Raw genomic sequence first — 21,046 nt, forward strand, 5'->3', positions numbered from 1 at the left:
CTTCGGCGACCACGGAACGGCTCGCGAAAATTCGAGCACGTTCTCCTGCACTCGAGGATCATCTGTTCGATTCAGAAGCTTTCCCACTGTGATCCTTGAATATACTTGCGGATCACGCTTAGCGTTGCCACCCCTTGTACAGGAATATAACGTAAGTTTGCTTTGGTGGAGTGTAACAAAACGGACGTTCGAAAAAACTAAAAGTACATTCTAATCTTATTAGTTTTCATTTCTTTTATATCAAAGTTTTAATTCCACGAATTAAATTTTAACGTAATCAAATTGCTTAATTTTTAATAAATTGTATCAAATTTTTCATTCCTTCAATTAAATATTAATATATTAAATCAAAAATACTTTGTATTGCTCTTAGCGTTACACAGCAAATTTTTATTATTTTTAAATAACTCAATGGCATTAATGCACTCGGTATTTATATTGAAATATATAAATAATTCGTTGTTTAGTAAATTAAGGGAGGCCCTGCTTGTCTTATCCCGCCACTTCACATTCATGCCAGAGAAAACTGTCTCGGTAAATGCTGAGGTGGCAGGAACAGACAGAAGATAAGAAATTACTTTGAGATCATCATGGTTTGTGTACGTTTGGGAACTACGTACAATAATCTCGCGTTACGTTTCACGTGATATCATTAATCGTGAAATAAAGTATTTTCGCATACTTGATTGTTATTCAAAACTATAGAGCACATTTACGTATAATAACTCGAGATACTTTATTTTAAGGGATCATTCCGATTAGCGTGTCGATAAATGCAGCGATTTTCAGGAATTTATTGCGACGAAAATAATTATAGTAATGCAATAAAACTGTTTTCTATTTATTAAACAGTTTCGCAGTAAATAAAAAATATAAAAGTAATAAAATTATTGCTGTTAAAATTAAATTCTTTCGTACTTATTTATATTGATTTCCATTTCAAATTTACTAAATTCACATTTATAATTCGATATTTACGTGACACTCTTACTCAAGCGGCCAACCATTGTGCTCTTTACCCTATCCAAACTCGCGCAAACCACATCCCCCGGCAGACAACAAAACCCTCAATTCCCTTAATGAAAGAAACGAGCAAACAGACGGGACACCAAGCCATCCGCAGTGGTGAAACAGAATTGAATAGACGCAAGGCTGGGTGGGATTGCCGTGGGTGGGTGGATGAAGCGCGATGCTTATCTCCAGGCTCGTCCAGATCTGCCGGGCATCAGAGGGTCCCCCGACGGTGCATTCAGAATTATTTCCTTACGGGAGGTAAGTGCCGCGGGAAAAAATGGCCACACCGGCGAGGGCAGGAGCGAGGCCGGTGCTTCTATACGCGCGCGCGGATACGACATGCGAGTCCGTCAGATAAACGAATAGGTTCTTGCGGTAGGTACGGCTCGAAAGTGTCCGCAAGAAACTCGATCCGACTGGCGCTCTAATCGGCCGAAGAATTCCACCCAGGCGATGCCTAGTCCCGAAGGGGAAGCCCGCGGCTTGGATTCCAGTAACGAGCTTCCACCTCGTGCGGCCGCCACGAGGTAAGAACGGAACCGCTCCGCCGGTTTTCTTCCTGTTTGATCCGCGACTCGCATCGAGAGGCGCACCCCGTGCGTGATTAATGACAGGGGCAAGCCTGTCTCCGTGCGCGCTTAATAAGTGGCGAGACGATTTACTCGTAAATGTAATTGTGATCGAGCATTCTACGATCCGCTGGGACGCGATCCCCTCTTATTAAGAGACTAATGAATCCACCGGCCGCGTAATCGAGGTTTTATTGCGCGCGCGCGTATCGATTAATGCGCTTCTTCCTGGTTAACTAGCTGTTTTGCTCTCGTCTCCTGCCACCGGCGACTAATTGCTGGACGCTCGGAGTATTTAAGAGTGGGTGGCTGGATGTTCATCTAATTTGCGATTTTGGCTGGGAAGTAATTGAAGGATTGCTGTAGAACTTATTGGGGAAAGTCTGCAGTGTGTGGCACAGCGTGGATATCGAAAACTGAAGGAGCTTTTCGAGAAGATATTGCTCCAACGCACCGCCACCCTATCACCCTTAATTTCCTACCACTCCAGATGCCTTCATCGTTATTCGAGCGTAAAAAGAATAGGTTAATAATATCTACCACAGCTGCCGCATCCTAAAATCGAATCAAGCAGAAAACGGCTGACGAAATCAGCGAATAAATGGAATATAAAATCCCACGTTTCATCCTCCGCAAACATGCCGCAAAATTTGAAGGATGGCCTGGCAGTAAAATTTGCCGAGAACATCTAATGCATCACGTTGCGAGTATCGCTTACCCTAATGAGCAACGCAACCGTTCGAGTAACTAATCCTTTAATCGCTCCGACCAGCGTGCCTACGTTCGCGGTATTCTTTGCGGAACGAGGAGCTCCACGTCAGCGGAGCCCAAGCGCCGAGTACTAATTTCGTAATTGTCGGTCCCTGGAGGACAGAGTCGTGGCTGCAACTCGAGGGCCTGAGGTTTGAGCGATAGGTAGATGCATCAATCAGATACTGACCCTGCGCAAACGGTCCAGGCCGAAGAGGTTCCAGCGAGCAAGGGGCGTGTACCCCTCAGCAAGGATGAAAGGGACGGGGCCGACCCAACGTTCCCCGAGTCCCATCCATTTCGTTCTGACTTATTTCCACGGACCTTTACGGCGGATTTGCGCCGTTAGCAGCCGTGGCCGATCCGTGTACACCGCGTTCCCAGATTTTCCACGCGAAAGTCCTCCCCCTTTATCCCTTTTGCGCGGGTGCCTTCGACCGTTCTCGCCGCTGGACCAAATAATCGAACGGCCCTAACGAGAACCCAGGAGGACGAAAGCCGACCGCCGACCGTCACGCATCGAAACCGACACAATGAAGGACTGTCTGTAAACTTTTCGAGAACCGACAGACAAGTGTTTGTCCGAACTGTGCCGGACGCTTTTGGCGCGACTCCACCGTGATTGATGCGAGATGATGCAATGCTCCTTCTTTGAACCGTAGTCGAAGCTTGCTACGTCCAAACTGTAGTTTATCAGTTTTCGGGAATCGCAGATTTTGTATTCTACTCTTCTGCTTGTTTGTTTGTTTGCTTCCAAGTTACTCGAATGTTCCGAGTCTCTCTCAACTCGAGCACCAAGCCGCTCGAGGAAGTAAAAAAATAATTTGTATCATTACGCGCAATAAAAGTAGCGCGCGGTGGATGAAAATGATGCAGATTCGAGTTTCTGAGAGTATCGTGCGACCCAGCGTCGCCGAGGAAAGGCGGCGCACTCCGTTCGACATCGCCTCCACCCTCTGGACGTTTACGAGGCCCTCTTTCGTAGGTATTATTAGTGTAAAAGCCTCACACGTAGAGTCGGCGCCCTTTAATCTCACTCGAATGGACGGGGCCGACGCAACGTGCGTGAATGTACGGCATTGTGCTCGGGGACCAAGGGGATTTCAGCTGCCAGAAATTAAGATGCGATTATAAAATAGTACGGTGCAGCTTTTGTCGTTATCTTTCATCTGGCCGTTGCCGCCGGGTGTTCTCGTTGTCGTACGATTCGTGGAAAACGCGTCCAATTTCCAGCCGAACGTTGACCCGTTGTCTGCTCTGCGTTTTATCTGCCGCTCTCACGTATGCCTGATATCACGATTGCCTATGTATCGTCGCAAGTCACACTGAATTTCATTTCGTTTTATATTTATCGCGAGCTGAAACTGGCATTTAAAGGTGTCTGCTGTAATTACAAGATACACACAGTTGCGAAGGTTTTGAGAAATCAGGGAATAGTTTGCAAATTTAAGGGGTCTCTTTGACGGCCTGAAAGGGAGCGCGATATTTGGGATTTTTTTAAGAGAAACCCTGAAATTATATTAATTGAAAACTGTATGCCTGTATTTGTACAGATTTAGGTAACGTTTTAAAAAAAAATTAATGAAAAACGCCACCTAAAATTTTAAACGCGTTGTTCTTAAATATTCTTAGCACGATATCTTAAAAACCAATCATCCGATTTACTTCAAATTTGGCGTATATCTTTAGCAGATGTCCCATTCTCGCTGTTACTAAAGCTAAGTCGGTTTTTGCAAAATTAGACTTTTGCGACTTAAAAAACCAGGAAATCTTTTGCAGAAATCGATGTATGTTTTAGACGCTGCCATTTTTTTTTAATTTTCAGTTTTTCTCATTTAAACTAGTTCAGGCGATAGCCACACTCATGCAGATTACACAAATTTTTAAATTTTCTATTTCAGAGAACTAGAACGGCTGATTTTATGCCAACCATGCGCACATGATTTTTTCAAGGTGCTTTATTTGCAGCACTATAACTCCCGATATAACCACTATTTTTTCATACAAATATTTCTTTCATATTCTCTAAAGATTGACAAACAAAGCCACAAAGCTGAAAGTAAATATATTCAATGGTTTTGTTTTAACAAAATTCTCAATTTTCGCAACATTTTTCGTCCGTCAATGTAGGGAGACCCCTTAAGGGAGGGAGAGGGGGGAACGTAAATTTGCTGCAAAATGAACGGCAGATAGTGGAACACTGAGATGAATTTTAGAGCGCAATTATCGAAGTTCATTGATTCATTCGAATGACTTCATCAGGGAGCAAGGTATTTGATAGATGCCTATATAAATTTCAACAAGTTCTTTTGGGAGTTATGTGTTCGATAAATACCTATATTAGCATCTGGAGTGTGCGGGATTATGAATGCAGAGTTAACTGCCTAGTAGATATTATGGAAAGGATCAAAAAGCCAAAAATGCTTCTTATAAAACCAGCGTTTCTTGTGCCTGAGTTTATGGAAACTACGCTCGTGAATTTCGCTCCGCTCGTGAAAGACGTGAATTGATTAACCTTACTGGAGTCCACAGTATCCCCAGACATTTAAAAAATCATCTACGTTCACTTCCGAATCGTTCCATAAAATATCAACATAAAAGAAATACAAAATTACATAAATATCCCTTTTCCACGCAACGTATCAAATTCCTGGGCAAGGAGCATCTATCTACATAAAATAGGGGAGCAGATAATCATAACGAAGTTAACAAATATTCTTAAAAAAATTCCTCCAACAGTTCCTACTATTCTGCTAACAATAGGAGCCAACATAAATCGCGAAATAAATTTTAAATAATAAAATAAAATCGCGCGCTTAATTCACAACCCTGCCACATACCCTATCTACTCATTTCTACCCCGTTCAAACAAATTATGCAACAAGAGCGTCACCCTATTGTTCAATCTCCAAATCGTCCCGTGTCCCAGGCATTTAAACTGCACTTAAAGGGCTGTACGATTAGTACCGTCGCAGTTTTATTAGGCGCAGTAAATATTCCAAATTTATGGGCCTTGAGTCAAGTGGCTTCTCCTCTGACTTGAAAGCAGAGCGCGCATTGATCGAGGGGAACGGTGAGATATGTAATTTCTCGTCTGTCGTTCTCGGTGAAAAAGGAGAATGTTTTACACTGAATAGATAATGAGGATAATGTACTGCCTCGCCGCGATGCTTATAGGGAACACGATCACGCAACCGTACATGAGCAAACGATTGCATATAGGAGGTGCTGGGTGCAGAAGAGGTCGAGGTCGTTGCCTGTAACTGAATCATCCTCGAGGACGGTAAACAAATTGGAGTAAGTGGATTCTCGCGATGATGTATAAGCGCGCGCGAGCGTGCACGTGCACAGGTGCATAAATACTATCGACGCGTGCAACGTGAAAGAAATTACGCGCTCTTCCGGTTCACGTTCACTCGCCACCAAGATCAAGGCTACTCGGCCCGGAAGAATGGTACCTCTACGTAGCTAGACGTAGCTAGGCACAGGCGAGCTGGGACAAAAGGCACGTTCTATTCCCGTCTGTGTACGTAGGTATGCCAGATTCGGCGGTGAAGGTATTTACGTTGAAAGTTTTGCAAATAAGGATTATGTTTATCCATAGGTATCGCCACGGTAGGTGTAGAAGAATGCGAGTTAAGGGGTTAAACCTAATCAGGCGGCCGAAAAGAGGCGAATGTTTGTGAATTTTTCTTGAAAAAGCAGAAGCGTATATTTTTACACAACTTTCTGCGCTTTAAAGAGCAACATTTAAAGAACATTTGGTAATTTTTTCGTATGAAAATATTTACGTTTGTAATAAAATAACGAGCGACATCCAAGAAGCATTTTTAAAAATTTGGTTTTGCGGTAGGCATTGCCATTCGGAATCAGATTATCTAAAATCAAAAAACAAAAAAGATTTCGTTACTATATTAATGTACCCTCAGGTTGACAGAGAGAATTTAAAGTTGAAGTCCTGATTTCTTTCTTGCAAAAATCACGCGAAAAAAATCAGGATTGCAACTTTAAATAGCCGCCGTTTTGTTTTAAATTAATATTTCGGAAAATTCTCTCTGTCAACCTGAGGATACATTAATATACTAACGAAATCTTTTTTGTTTTTTCATTACTGCTTTATAACCGTTTGCGAATCGACAGTTCCGTGGCCCCAGTCACCCAAACAGTTCTGTTGCCCAAACTACTATCTAAGATTTGCAAAATACCAATGAAAATTAATGACAAAGCTACCGCGAAGCAGAATAAAAATGGCACAATACTATCCAACATTTAGAAACATTTCGAAGGACGTCCCAAACGCCAGATCCTATAATTCAGAACTGTCTCAAGACATGGCATGGTGTACATAAGGCGAATGTCCCCATTTCTGATCATTTCGTATTTTTCTTATTATTATATGCGTTACGTTTGTACTATACTTGCAAGAAAATAATTCTAAATTTTTTAAACATTTACGCGAGTGTTGCACGAGCTTGGGTCAATACATACATCGCTATTTTTCATTAGCAGAAATACGGAAATTACTAATAGTTAAACATCTTGAAATATCGTTGTTAAATGTTTTTTGAATTGATTGATTTATTATTAAAGAATTAATCAATTACTATGCAAATATTGATCACAAACAATTTTTTTACACCTTCTTTATGACGAGTTACCTCTTCAATGAGCAGAAATTGGGTTAGGTCTGGGTTATTACTAATAGTTAAACATCTTGAAATATCTTTGTTAAATGGTTTTTGAATTGATTGATTTATTATTAAAGAATTAATCAATTACTATGCAAATTTTGATCACAAACAATTTTTTTATGTAACAAAACCGCCCAAACTACTATTGTAGCATGCAGAAAAGGAAGCTTCGACAAACGCCGACCATTGTGAAGTTTCCCGAACGGGAGAGTACCGAGCATCTCATTAGACGCCCGAGTTTTAAGAGAGGAGAGTACGGGAGAATGTTCCTGGACACCAATCGCACGGGAGAGTACAGAGTAACTCCTGGACGCCTGATTGGAATGAAGTGAAGTGCCGCGTGCACATTAGAGTCCCGTAAAAATGTATAAACGCAGCGGGACGCAACGTCTGAATTCTAAAATTTGTAGCCCCGTGCTATTGACCAAACCATGCATTCCTCCCTAATCCCAATAAACCTTGTCCGTCCATCAATTATCCTTGTTTCAATGCACGAAGGCTACACTGCCTAATATTCACAAAATATCGAGGAAAATTAATCGTACAACTATCGCTAAGGAAGAATAGAATTTGTAAAATTAGCCAACGTTTAGTGACATTTCCAACGACTTCCCAAACGCCGGTTTACAATTGAGAAGCGCCCGGAGGCAGCGCCCTGCGCGCGATCTTGCAAGGGTTACGGGACGCGGTGCACGCGTGCAAGCATGCATACACAGAATCGTAAGGGCAGTGCCCGTGAGACGTGGACTGACTCATCCGGCATGAACGCGAGCCGCAGAGCGGGGCCTCCTTCTCCCTTTTGAGCCCGGCAAGAAAAGTGGACCGTCGACCCCGAATTTCTTCTTTTTCCCTTGCCGTAACGCCGGCTGGAGCAGTGTCACCACCTCCCGTCGCCGCTGCCGCCGCCGCCGCCGGTGGCACCGTAATTGTGCAATCGCGTAAAACGATAAAACGGGAGCGAGAAGCGGCCCGCGATCGGTTCGCTTTATTCGCACCGATCGCCCTGGGTGGCGCGCCTCTCGTGCACCGCGCGCGTACGTACGTAATCTCCGCGTGTGCCCGCCTCTTCTTTTGCGCTACTCCGTTTCTCCTCGCTTCGAGAATTTCGCCTGTATCCGTATTTTTAGACCCTACAACGCTTTCCCTCCGCGCCACTTTTCTCCTTTGTGCGCGACAGCGGTACTCGAGGCTGCTCGAAGCTACCAGGTGATCGGCTTTTTTTCACAATCAAGGGAGAACGGGGCAGGTTTTGTAGAAGAAAATTAAGGATGTACTGCTTGTGTTCGTGGATCAGGTTTGGGCATTAACTACATAAAGAAATTATTTAAATAACGGACCGACTGAAAGTTACCTTAACTTTAGATTATTTGTCATTATTTGTTTAGATAGTTTGTAAAGTTATCCCAGGTTAACTTTATTCGAAGCGTGAAGGTAGTTTTCTTAACTTTTATTCGTTATTCGATTATTTTATTTAAGTAATCGAACATCTCTGGTGGAAGTGGCTGAAGTGACTTGGAAGGAATCAACCCTTTTAGTGCCGGAGGCCGATATATCGGCCCGCGCCTTATAGCGCTTTACTATTCGCATTGCGGGAGAACTGAATCTCAAAATTTATTTATAATACGATATAAATGGTCTAATTTCATTACGAGAGAATTAAAAAATATAGTTTGTCGTTTTAACTCTTTGTGGACGACGACTAATAATCCGTCCGGCGCTTGCCATGTACCTTCGAGTTATTTTTTATGTTTGTTAGGTAATATTGTTTATCTTGTTACAAAATATATCGGAAATGCTAAGTATATACTTTGTAATAAATGGTCTATATAAAATTATGATGAACAGATGACTTTTTGTACGTGCAAATACGTTTTGTAACAGAGAATTGGACTTTTACTTTCTTTATGATCTTTTATACCTCTGTTATTTATATAATTTTCAATGAATATAGAAAAACTAGTGTCATTGTTTTGTTCTCTATTTCGTCCTTAATATGCTGTTTTTTGAATCATGTAAATATTGTTTCTCGCTTGGTTTTTATGAGCATTTTCCTAAACCCTAGTTAAACCGTCAAATTCGGCCGGTTATTCTCGCATAGGCACCTCTTTTTCGCCTGGCACTAAAAGGGTTAAGCATTTTGCTTTGGGAGGGTGATTACAGTAGAAAGAATTCTAGGAAAATATGTTACAGGGAAACTGATTTGTTAATGGGGATGTTTGGATGGAATGTGAAAGTGGAAGATGCACTCGCTTATTTACACTGGTTCTAAATACTCGATGCATTACCCAACTGCTTACGAAGATCGAAACACTCGTCTCGTGTTTCATTTGTAAGCAACGCAAAAATACGCTGGTGCACTATTCGATTAATCTCTCTGTGCAGTAAGTGTTGTTATCGTTGGCATGCTAATACACGGTAGGAACCTTGAATCCCGAGGTAAAGGAGACGCACGAATGTATACCATAAGTTCGACTATGCGCAATCAAGAAAATAATTTCTCACTTACAATCCTTCGATCGAAAAATGTTATTTCTTTTAACGTGAACAAAATTTCGCTTATAACGCGATAAATTCCTCCGGAGTACTTAGACAAAGTGATTAAAATGAGCTGCGTGCCCTGCGAAACACTGCACAACCCCCACAAACCAATATTTCGCCAGTGATGTGCGATATTGATCTCAACTACCGATATATATATATTTTTCGTTCCATATCTATACATGAAATATATTATTCAAAAAGTATCGATATTTATAACATCAATACGAAGATCGTATCAATTTACCAATTGAAAAACAAGCTACATATGTCCAAGAGAATATCATTTCGGATTAAAAAGAATTTTCTAAGTTAAAATTTTTAAGAAATTATTTCATTTAAATTAAGATCCAAAGTATTAAAATGAAAACGAGTAGTTGACTTTTCAAATCATATTTATAAAGCAAACTAGAATTGATATTTCAATAAGAAACATCATGGGCGTTATTCAATATAAAAGTATGAAAAAAAATTACTGAATATTAGTTACACCTGGTAACTCGAGAATTATTAGCTTGAACAGGCTTGAACGAAAGTAGGTGCAGTAAAAATTGACAATAGTTTAACCAAAATTGTGGATAGCTGTAATTATTAGTGTTTGGAATATATCGATAAGAAATATTGCTATACCGACAGGCATATATCGACAAAAATCGCGCGTCACTAAAGTCCACAACCCCCAATGACGGATCCAGGTGAAACAGAAGACAGCGCGCTGCGAAAATTGGAAATGGGACGGCGCGTTTGGAGGGAAAGCGGGCGACAGACGGTGTCCGTGGCACGCCGAGGGTGCCCCCACGTTCCCAGAAAAGCCGAAGAAAAGGTCTGCTGTCGGAAGCGCGCCGGGGTTCCCTGCCTCTTCGTGTCGTCTAGAAAGGTGATAGCCCCCGGTTCACGTGCCACGCACATTTTGCCTGGCATTCGAGATGGAAAGATCACAGGGGACGATCTCTGTGTCGCAACACTGCCCCTCTCTCTCTCGCGCCTCCCAGATCGTCGTCGTCCTCGCTGAGAGATGCCTGCAGGGGTGAGCGAGAGGTCCGTGTCAGAGAAAACAAGGAGGGTGCGTATATTCCTTGGCAGGAAGTCGATCCTTCGTCGATCTATGCTCCAACCTTCCTTCTGTCTTTCCTACGTCGTCCCTCACGGCCCCCCCCTGACCCCTCAAAGGCCCTCTCACCTTCGAAAACACGTCCCCGGGACCACCCGCGTGTGTGAAAGTTTACAGCTAGCTGCTGGGGAATTTAGAGAGGCTCGTTCGTGGAAAGGGTACGTCCCAAGTGTGCAACGAAACATGGATGCCCCTTCTCGTCAGCGGTGAAGCATTGTTTTCGACGAACCCTTAAGGAGATACTTTGCCGCGCCATAACAATGACAACTGTGGACCGTGGACTTTGTTTCCAAAGGATCTGACAGATCCGCGATGCCGATCAAGGGAAATGGGGGATCCGTTCACGCGAGGTGCCTCGAAATAGGGGTGGCTCTCGAGATGCTTTGCTGAAGCCGAGGGACGCAGGATTCGAACGTTTCTTTTATTCCGAGCCTAGTACCCACGACGCAACGTGTTCTTATCAGCTTTCTTTGCCAAGGTCGTTCGAAGGCTGCACTGCGGTTACAGGGGCACTTCAATAGAAACGGCTTTCGATGAAATGCAATAAATCTGGTCGCTTCGTTTCTTTATTCAGGATTCGATATTGACCCCAGTTTCTATCCTTTAAAAATCACTGACGCTATATCTTTTCATCGGTACCGTGAATGTGCAATGGATAGAGAACAATGAGTGTAAGGACAGCAGAAATCACCGGACTACGAATTATGTTTATCGTGGAGTTGTAATACCTACCCGACAGAGAGTAAGAGCAGCAATAGTTAGTCGTAAGCCAGCGATATGATTTACATTGAATTTATACCAGCTGAACCAACGGAGGGCTCACGAAGTGGCGTGCAATCACGCTATTATCTACGTCTAGTTAGCGTAACTGACCAGAGGGAGACAGGCTACGGCCTCAGAGAACTTGTATTTCATCGATCAGATGCATCACGATAGGAGGCCTACCAGAGATCTGAACACCGATCGCAGGAAACGTCGGATCTAGTCGCGAGATCCACTATTCTACCGTGTTCCCCTGTTTTTATCATGCAAATCAGGGTGAATTAACAACATGTACCATCACTGAATATAATTTTCTATGCAGAGATCTACGAAAGCCAAAGCACTTTTCGTTCGCTCATATACCAATATAAGAAGAAGTTCTTTCGTTTAATAACAGTGGACGATTTTTTGTAAAGTTCGTTCATACGGAGTTTTGAGAAAATTTATAGGATATTAGAGTATAATTTACTTTCCATTGCATCTCCTATATTGTCAAATTTTGTTGGTTTGCTACTATGGCGTGTTTTAAAACTGAATTACGACGGTTGCTAGATGATAAGAGACGAACAGAAGGGAACAAGGAGACTGTCAATATGGTGAATTCTGCCTTAATCGTTAGAATATTAAAATTAAAAAACTAAAGAATGCTACTGTTCAAGAGAATGATATTGATGAATAACTAGTGAGAATTACTACTATTCGTAGCCATCTAGCGGAGTATGTGTGATGTTGACACAGAACAATTTCTCAATTACCATTATCCACTTGGAAATTGATGAATGACACAAAGTGTGAAACAGGCATTTGCCAGTGAGAAAATATCTATACATTACATAAGTAAACACCTTTTCTAAATAAACTATAAATAAACGAAAATCTGTTCGTATTAAATGCACTCCAGTAGAACGGTCATGACACTACAAATTTGCGCGCCATTTTAGGGCAAGACACTTCGTGTTTCGCGTTTAAAACTTTGCATTAGCTTTGCCTCACTTAAAATTGCTCGACATGTATGATAATTTGCGTGTACTCGATACTTCTCTATATACTGAATTCCGGGGTGAATTTACGACTAGTTTAAAGCTATGCACGCATAGTTGGTGAATAGAGAAACATACCTTTTCGAGCTGATCCAACGCTATCGCCGCATCGGTCCAGCTTGGCCTGATGTAAAGGTCCGACTCGTGCCGCTGTTTCGCGTCCTCCAGGCTGATTTTGACATTTTTCTCGCTGTGTACCTTCGACGCACTTCCATTCTGCGACGACTGGGAACCGCACTGGGAACCAGAAGGGCGTCCCGCTAGGATCCCTGTGGGGCCGGACGCAGAAACCATGATCCGTCATGCATTCGCCCCGGCACAACTCGCAGTAGGATTATTGGCAATATACTTCTCCGCCGGGACGACTTCCCCGATTATCTTCTATCCTCCTGGCGGCCGTACTCGTTGGGAAACGAAGCACGGGCAACACCGTACACGAAAATAAACCGATACCACACTCACTGTTGCCGCGGGCTTTACACGTAATTCTCGCACGAACACATCTCACAGCACACGTTCGACCATCAGTCTTCCCTCTGTTTACCGCGCGATCTCGCGATCTGCCGTATACGCGTGCCGCCAGCACAGTAATCGAAATTCGCGCACGAGGTAGGCACAACCTGTCCCGCGCATGCGCGGCCGTATCGTGCCCATCGATGGCGTACGCACAAAACGGGCCGAGAATCGGTTTTTAGGTTAGCTTCGTGCCACCGTAGAAGAGTAAATACGTGACTGCTCCCCTCCACTCTCTGATTCGTCTTTTCTTCCCGTCTCTTTCTCTGTCCGCACTCCGTCTCTCTCTCTCCTCGCCTTTTCCGCCCGATGCGTGGATCCTCTTGCTCCCTCTCGCTCTCTCTATTTCTCTCGCTCCTCTGTATCTCCCTCTCGCGGGACTCACGTTACCGCCGACAAGCACGAGGGCGCACACGCGAGTTTTCGCTTGTTTTGAAATATCACGCGACAACCCGGGGCGACGATCGTCGGCTGTTTTCGCGGGAAACTCGCATCATGCTCGACAGAGCCGTGCAGCCCGGTCTCGTGTCATAGGAACGGGATTGAAATACGGACGGCAGCACGTCAGTCACGGCGAAATGTAGTGGGGTCTCTGTTAATCGACGGCACGATACTGGCGTGGCACGCAGCCACGCGCACTTCGGTGTCACTGTCACGATTCGTTGTCACTCGGCACGGTTCTGGGCTGTTTCGTTAATTCACACTATCGGTCCAGGTGATCCGCCGCGGCTACCGAATTCGTATTGACGCGCCTGTTACGGGCATCCGGTTTACGCAGGGTGGCGTAGGCGACAGTCAGAGGACGAGAGTGCTCCACGGTCCAGGCGAGGGCAGCTGGTAGCTAACGTTAAAGTCTGGGAGTCTCTCTGTCACGCGTTCTGTAACGACGACGTCGTCGTCGTCGTCCTCGTCGTCGTGGATTGGACACCGGCGTGCACGACCGCCACTTAGAGCAGTCTAAGTCCGTACTAAGCGAAACGCGCTGCCACATTTCGTTCGTGGCCTGCCTTCTGCGCCGGCCATAGTTGACGGCTCCCCCTCCAACGGCGCCACTCGCCGAGATCGGAGCTGCACAAACATTCAGGGCTGTGTTCCACGGCCGAGCCGAAGTGCGCCTAATTTAAACACGGAACTTCGCGTCGTTCTGCGTTTTAAATATAAGTCTGGGAAAATAGAACGATAAACACCTTCGATTGGAACAGATGCATTTAAGGTGATGTAATAATTTATGGGTAAATGTACTTCCTATTCGGAATAGGCTCCAATGCGGCGATGAACGTTTCGCGTTAAATACTGTTGTATAACTGAAAACGTTACAGAAACTTTTATAAAGTATAAAATGTAAAGGGATTATCTGATTTCACATTATTGTTGCAACCCAGTGTACGTAAAGTATAGCGCGTTAGTAACCCTTAATTTTTCTTTACACGAGCACACACGCGGAATATAAAGATGTTTAAGGAAAAGAACGGTTGTTGGAGATTATATTTCAAGTTTATTTCATAATAGAAACCCCGTGAATCCCAATCTTCGCGGCACGAGGGCACGTCCCTGCGCGTACCGATGATGTCGCGTCCGAAGTGAGCCGAGCTTGGCCGAAGCTATCGGGACTGACTCGTGATTGGCCGAATCGCCGTGGCGTTCTACGTTGCTAGGATACGGCGATGTGGCATCACAGGGGCCGAAGGGGGGAGGACGACGCGGGACCACACACGCGGTACCATTTCCCCTCGAGCAAAAACATTACCCACACAACGCGAGTGGATACGCGAGGAACGAGGCACACAGAGGACCGCTCGCGGATCGCCGCAGCATCTCCTTTTCCCTCCTACTCGATCCTTCTCTCTTTCTTTACTCTCTCCTCGTCATTGCCTCCACACAGCCGTCTCCCCTGAAGAGTTCCCTATACACGCCTCTCGCACGCTCCGCGTTAGTAGAAAAGGTCCGGACGATCCGTTCGAAGCGCAGTGGACGCGACCGTCGCGCGACGGAGGAGTCGAAAGCGAGCGGAAGAGGGCCCCGGCGATGTATCGAACGTAAACACGACTCCCTTACGGGCCTCTGGAGATCGAAATCGCCGCTGCCCCCGGGCGGCGATGATCGAGGCCGGAAATACGGGAGTTTACTGCATCCAGCCACCGTCACCGCCACCGCACGCACGCTCCAGCGAATCTGCATAATTGATTATACGCGTCTCCCCCTGCCACTGGTTACGATTTGATTGGCGGCCGCGAGCGCACCGCTCGCCTGCATTCCCTCCTGTGTTATTATTGTCATCCCCTGCTGCGCATAACCGAATGAACGTTCTCAACGAACGACAGCCTTAGATTTCGTCTACCATTCAGGCCATTGTGTACAGTGCTCGCACGCGCTCGCTCGATCGGCAAACGCCTATGGGCGGTCCGCGGTTACGGGCTAACGAGATGCGGTTAACTTTCTCGTATCGCGAATTTCAGGGTTGGAACGTCAACACTGCGCGACTTCGATACCCGTCCTCCAATGCCATCTGTTATAACCTAACCCGTGGCGGAGAGACGGAACGAACAACGAAGCCATTACCGTAGAGTCTAAATACAGTGCGTACCCCATGGTGTCGAAGAGAAAGCAGCAACTGTTCCGAATGCGTGCATTAAGCCACGGGGAGGTACGTTACGCCGGACGATTAACTTATTAACCTGTCTTCATAATATCTGCATAACGACGCGACTTCATTAGGCGTCGTACACCACTTCCGTGGGTCGGTTCCGCGTGTGCGTGCGTGCGTGCTCGTTGGGCGCGCGCGCGTGTGCACACCGGACGTTCATCGAGCAGCCTCTCGCATCACACGCACTCCCGATGTTCACGCGCACGTGTATGACGTGCGGTGAGGAGCAGCGCGAAAAGGATAGCGGGTTCCGGCGGGACAAAGAGCGCGGCTGGCGTGGAGGGGGCGGAGAAAATTAAATAAGAGGGAGAAAGAGGGAGAGACAGAGAGGCAAGCTGGCAGGTCGAAAGAGGTAATGTGTAAATACGCGACCACCCACCGTGATACCGAGCCCGACACCCTGTTCCACCGAATACGAGACAATCTTCGATTCTGATACAGACAGACGCGTGTCTTTATTTTGCTCCTCGGACTCCGCGAGTCCTTGCCCGTGGCCCCGTTCGCTGCTGCAAACCGTGCAGCACGGAATTCTTTTGGGACCAATCTTCTACTGGCAGACTTGCCTCTATACTCGCTGTAATTATTATATATCGACAGTTACGGATGAAACGATCTTTAAAGCGCTACTTCTCCTCGGGTATCGAAATATTAACGGGGGAAGCGATATTTTCAATTTGAGAGCGTCCCGAACAGTCGCGCACCTATAAGAATGTACGATTATTCTTCGAACCGTAAACATCAGTATTATTGCGTGTCCCGAGAATGGCACAAAGGGACACCGCCCGCTCATTGTTTGCTTAACGTAATATTCAAGTACGATACAAGCCACGTCGCATGGGAATGAAACGGGTGGGCGAAAAAGATTCTGTTGCAATGAAATTCTTAGTAAGATCTTGAAATACCACTAAGCGTCTGCTGAATCACAATTACGCGCCGCCTATCTCCTTTGTTTGAAATCTACTCGGTGCGTTTAAGCGTTCCACTTGATTCTCCTCCGCGTTCCAAGGAAATCGCGCGATGGGAGCTAGCCGACTGGCGGCGCAGTCAATCTCGCGAGTACAAAGTCCCAAATAAGCATGAAGAGTTAGGGGTGAAGGGGCGAGGGGGGAGGCAAGTGTCATTGCGGTGGTGGGTTCGACGAATACACCCCACTGTAGTTGGCGATCGGGCGATAAGGCACACCGCGCGGAGGGACCGTTAATAATTTTTACGACACTCTTAACTCGCCACCCAGTATTAAGCGGTCCTCCGTAGAAGACGGGCTTTGATCTTCGCCGACGCTGCATCGGCTTAATGAGTACGAGAGGGAGATAGCGGGAGAGGCAGCCTGAAACAGAACGCGCGGCCTCACTGCAGTCCCCTGTGGATCTATTTTCCACAATATGCACCTCTGCAGCTCGGGTTGCATCGCCACAGGCACTGCCATACGCGGCTCCATCCGCACGTTTTATTGCAGTGTAATACAGTAGGTCCCCATTTACCTGGACGAAACTTCGCGGGATGCTGGAATTATTGGGCGCACTTAATTCTTATTACTTCAACTATTAACAGGCAGCACTCCAGTTCTACCGGGGGTCTCGGGGGGTAATGGATGAACTTTTGCAGATTGTTTTGAGTTAAAAGATTGCAGGGTGAACCAACCAGGGAATGACCGAATTGTCGAATCTATGGACCTTTGAGATTAATAGTTGAATATATTTTTGTATAACAACAAAACAACTGGTGAAATTGCATTTAATTTTATTTTTCTTGGAATTTCTATAAAAATAATTACTTATTCTTGTCGCAATTTAAAAAAAAAATTATAAAATACAAAATGTGTAAGCCCAGTAAATGACCGCGTAAGTACTTTTAATAAGAATTGTACTTATTAATGTTTGCTTTATACGCGTAACTAAAAATGTAGGATATTAAAAGTGTAACTACACTCCATTTATAAACATATAATAATGTTTAAATTTATAATTGACATTTCTTTGCCTAATAGTCATTCACTGGTATGCGGTGAATTTCTGGTTGGTTTACCCTACTGTGGTAGTCATTCCTTTGTTTCATAGGGTGACGGTACCTAATATCGCCTAGTAAAAGTTAAATCGCTGTCAATTGATTAATAGGTAATTGATATTTCTGCATGCAATTCGTTTTAAAGTAAAGAGAAATTATTCATCTTTCGTGTAGCGTAAGTTAGAATCGTTGAAACTTAAACATTTTTAATTAGGAATTAAAAAAACGTAAGACATGTAATCGGGGCCTGAAACAACAAAGTAATTTTCATATATGCTTTTATTATTTCTTGCTTTATAAATGTTTTTTTTACCAATCTTTGGTTAGGATTAGATTTAAGAAAATGTTTTATTACAAAAATATAGAAGTAGGATTTTTAAAATATTTTTTTTACGTTCGGATGTACATATGGAACGAATAAAGTTTGTTTCGGTTGCTCCGGAAATTTCGTGACCCCACCTGTAACAAACATTACATCGAAACTATTGTTATCCGGTAGGCGGTATTGAGAACACGCATACTGCTAAAAGAAAAACGCTATTTTCATTTTGAAAAATATTTTAATCGATTTCACTCCTTAAGTACATCATTAATTAGATATATCTAGTTGATATTCTTGCATTCACAGAATTATTAGACTTACCATCGCCGAATGTGATGTAAAATTGTAGTAGTCCAATCAATTTTTACACCATTAACCCTTCGTGGTCACACGGGGTGTATCGCACCCTAAGAGCAATATTCGAGTTAAAATGTCGCGCCTTTACAACTTTCGAAAGGGATTTATCGCAAAAAAATCGCTTTTTCCCATAACCGTGGAAAATCGCTAATTTTCAACTACAAATTTTATCTTATCAAAATTTACATTTCTAGAAAAAGATTATTAGACCATAATCGTATAAGTATTACGAATGTATAATTATCACTGAAAAGTTAAAAGTTTCAAAAATACGAAAATGGTAACTCAAAATATTACGCTGGCGTGCAGTGAACCCCATGTGACTAATTTGTAATTATAAGAAGGTGTGACGACGAAGGGTTGAGATTCACTAAAATACTTCCCTTTCTCTAATTGTTGATCACATGACGCTGCAATTACAGTATGTCTTCTTACACACATTTAGGCACTTCTTCAGTGCATAATCGACGAATTCGAATGATTACTTTGCGAGATATAACGAGTGGCGATATTAGGAACATGGGCGATATTAGGTACGGTCACCCCCAACGTTGTTTAATCCTTTCAAGCACGAAGATTCCTCACAGGGAACTATAGTCTACAATTGTCACAAGACACAAATGAATTGATTAATCATCGATCAAGGGAAGCAGGCAAACCATATAGGAGTGTAACCATCCTTGCCATCACCCCCTTCTGTTTTTATTCAATTCTAAGGAACCCAAATTATCGCAACAGTGGTCACGGAAGATCAACTGGACAGTACCGAAATAAAAGCAACAGCAACCAAAAACCAAAGCCAATATACATCAGTAATTCTGCACCCCTGTTTCCTTCGCCATAGGAGTAGGACAAAAGGGGACCCATCTGATGAAAGCGAAGACAATCTTTCAATCAGGACGAGCGTAGATAGCAGCAAGTAGTCATACGCGACGGGCACTGGAGAACAATAAGACCGAGAAATAACCAAAGAGTCGAAGGCACGACAAAGGAGAGAGGAGCGGAGGAAGATGATAGCTGGCAGGTGAGGCGGGGGCAGGTAACGAGGCGGAAAGAGAGAGAAAGGGGGACTCGTGGGCCCGTGGAAGGGCGAGAGGGGCCTCGTTGAGGTAGAAGGTAGAATGGGCGTAGGGGAAGGAGCGAAGTCGACTACTTCCTTACGCAAGACGACTCGGTGCGCCACGTTCGTTCACTGCGTCGGCCGGCGTTCAACGGTGCGTGCACATGAGAGACGCGAGAGATGCTATCGGCCACCGAGACGGGCCCTGGACTTCTCCGGACCACCCACCGGCAAAATAATAAACACGGAATGCGGCATACACGTCCGTCGGCTCGTTCGTCCATTCGTTTGTTTCTATTTCGCAGATACCATCGAAAATAAGGTCTCCCGTCGATACCGCAGCTGGCTATCACCGATCGGCTACCATCCCCGCCGCTATCGTGCTCGGGGTACGCACCGGACGTATTCGTGGGCAGAATGCTAGTGGCTCGAGGACTGGCGACTGACGTTCCATCTCCAGATGATAACGAACGGGTGCATCGAATCGAAATTGCTTAGAATCTGCTGAGCGAAGAGGCGACGAAAGTGTCCTGATTTCGCACGATCCTCGATGGCGTACACGTTGAACGCTGGGATAAATGTCCCTGGTCGAATTGGAGCCGGGACATTTCGGGAAGGTTGCAGTCTTAAATTTTACTTTACAGCTGTTTTAACGAGGGAAATAAACCGGATCTTTACGAGCGTGGTAATTGATATATGACTTTATCGTGGTATTAAATCGTGTGTTCTTAAGTCTCTTTCCGATGAAAATTGCGGCTCCGCATTATTTATCGCGGCAAGGTAAGATAACCGTTCGATGCAGGTATGTGTTTTTCCCAAAGTATTTTTTTATTACCCTTGCGCATCTAATAACGCACTTCCATTATTAATTGTTAGTAAAGTGTCCCGTGAATCTGGAGTAAGAGTCTCAAATAATTTTGAATCTCGTTAGAAATATTACTAAAAATTATATAAATCACTTAATTGTTCCGTACATCGTGTAGGGAGACCGGGGATAGTTGATACAGGGGCATGTTGATACAGACGAATTATCTCGACATCGTATATATGTACCCAGATAGACTTTAAAGTGAATTCATGAGATCGTCCTGAGATGCCGAAATGAATTTATCGAAAGTTTGAAGCAATGTCTTTGTTCATTTTTAGCCTATATTGTTGTAAAGATATCTAAATTAAAATTATATTTTTCAAATTTATTAGTTATTCTTTGGGGTAAATTGATACATTTTGCCTTCGTCGAAACAACATTTTTTTCATTCATTTTGTACGTATTTACTCAAGTTTTCGCTTACTGTATATCAAAGAGGAAGAACTAAAATATATTTTAGCATATTTGTTATTAAGTAATTAATTCAAACAAAAATGAAAAAAAAAATCGAAAACTGGATAACGTAGCAACTAGCCCCGGTCTCCCTACCTGGAATACCGTTATTCCTTTTTCTTTTATTGCACGTCATCAGATAATACGTCATACGATACGCATACTAATCGAATCGCCTAACGATTCGACCTACAAACGCGTTACGCGTACTTCTCTTCTCAAAATTCTCCAGTCCTCTTTTTCACTCACCACCCCAGTGACCTGGCGCTTCAACCCCTTCGCCCTCTTCTCCCCCGCGCGATTTAAACATCTAATCATCGAATAAAGACAACCATTCACCGCCAGAGGCC

General features: G+C 44.2%; 1 protein-coding gene and 1 long non-coding RNA gene across 4 annotated transcripts in view; one reads left to right on the forward strand and one right to left on the reverse strand.

The window, feature by feature from the left end:
* The window catches only part of Ptc (protein patched), a 60,073-nt gene extending 45,924 nt beyond the window's left edge, over positions 1 to 14,149 (reverse strand). Inside the window, exon 1 of one of the 2 annotated variants that reach the window (XM_076809762.1) lies at positions 12,554 to 14,149. In XM_076809762.1, the coding sequence (XP_076665877.1) occupies positions 12,554 to 12,769 (216 nt within the window). In that variant the 5' untranslated portion in view covers positions 12,770 to 14,149. The remainder of the gene's footprint in view (positions 1 to 12,553) is intronic. The other variant, XM_076809763.1, reaches the window with a different exon arrangement.
* A 1,270-nt stretch (positions 14,150 to 15,419) lies between these two features.
* LOC143367592 (uncharacterized) lies at positions 15,420 to 20,515 on the forward strand. Of its 2 annotated transcripts, XR_013085061.1 has the most exons (4): positions 15,420 to 15,632; positions 15,704 to 15,984; positions 19,160 to 19,339; positions 19,681 to 20,515. It is a non-coding gene; the product is annotated as an uncharacterized LOC143367592 (long non-coding RNA). The 2 variants fall into 2 exon arrangements; XR_013085060.1 differs by having other exon boundaries at positions 15,420 to 15,984.
* Positions 20,516 to 21,046: the final 531 nt, after the last annotated feature.

This window comes from Andrena cerasifolii, chromosome 4, assembly GCF_050908995.1.
Source record: "Andrena cerasifolii isolate SP2316 chromosome 4, iyAndCera1_principal, whole genome shotgun sequence".
Taxonomy (NCBI): domain Eukaryota; kingdom Metazoa; phylum Arthropoda; class Insecta; order Hymenoptera; family Andrenidae; genus Andrena; species Andrena cerasifolii.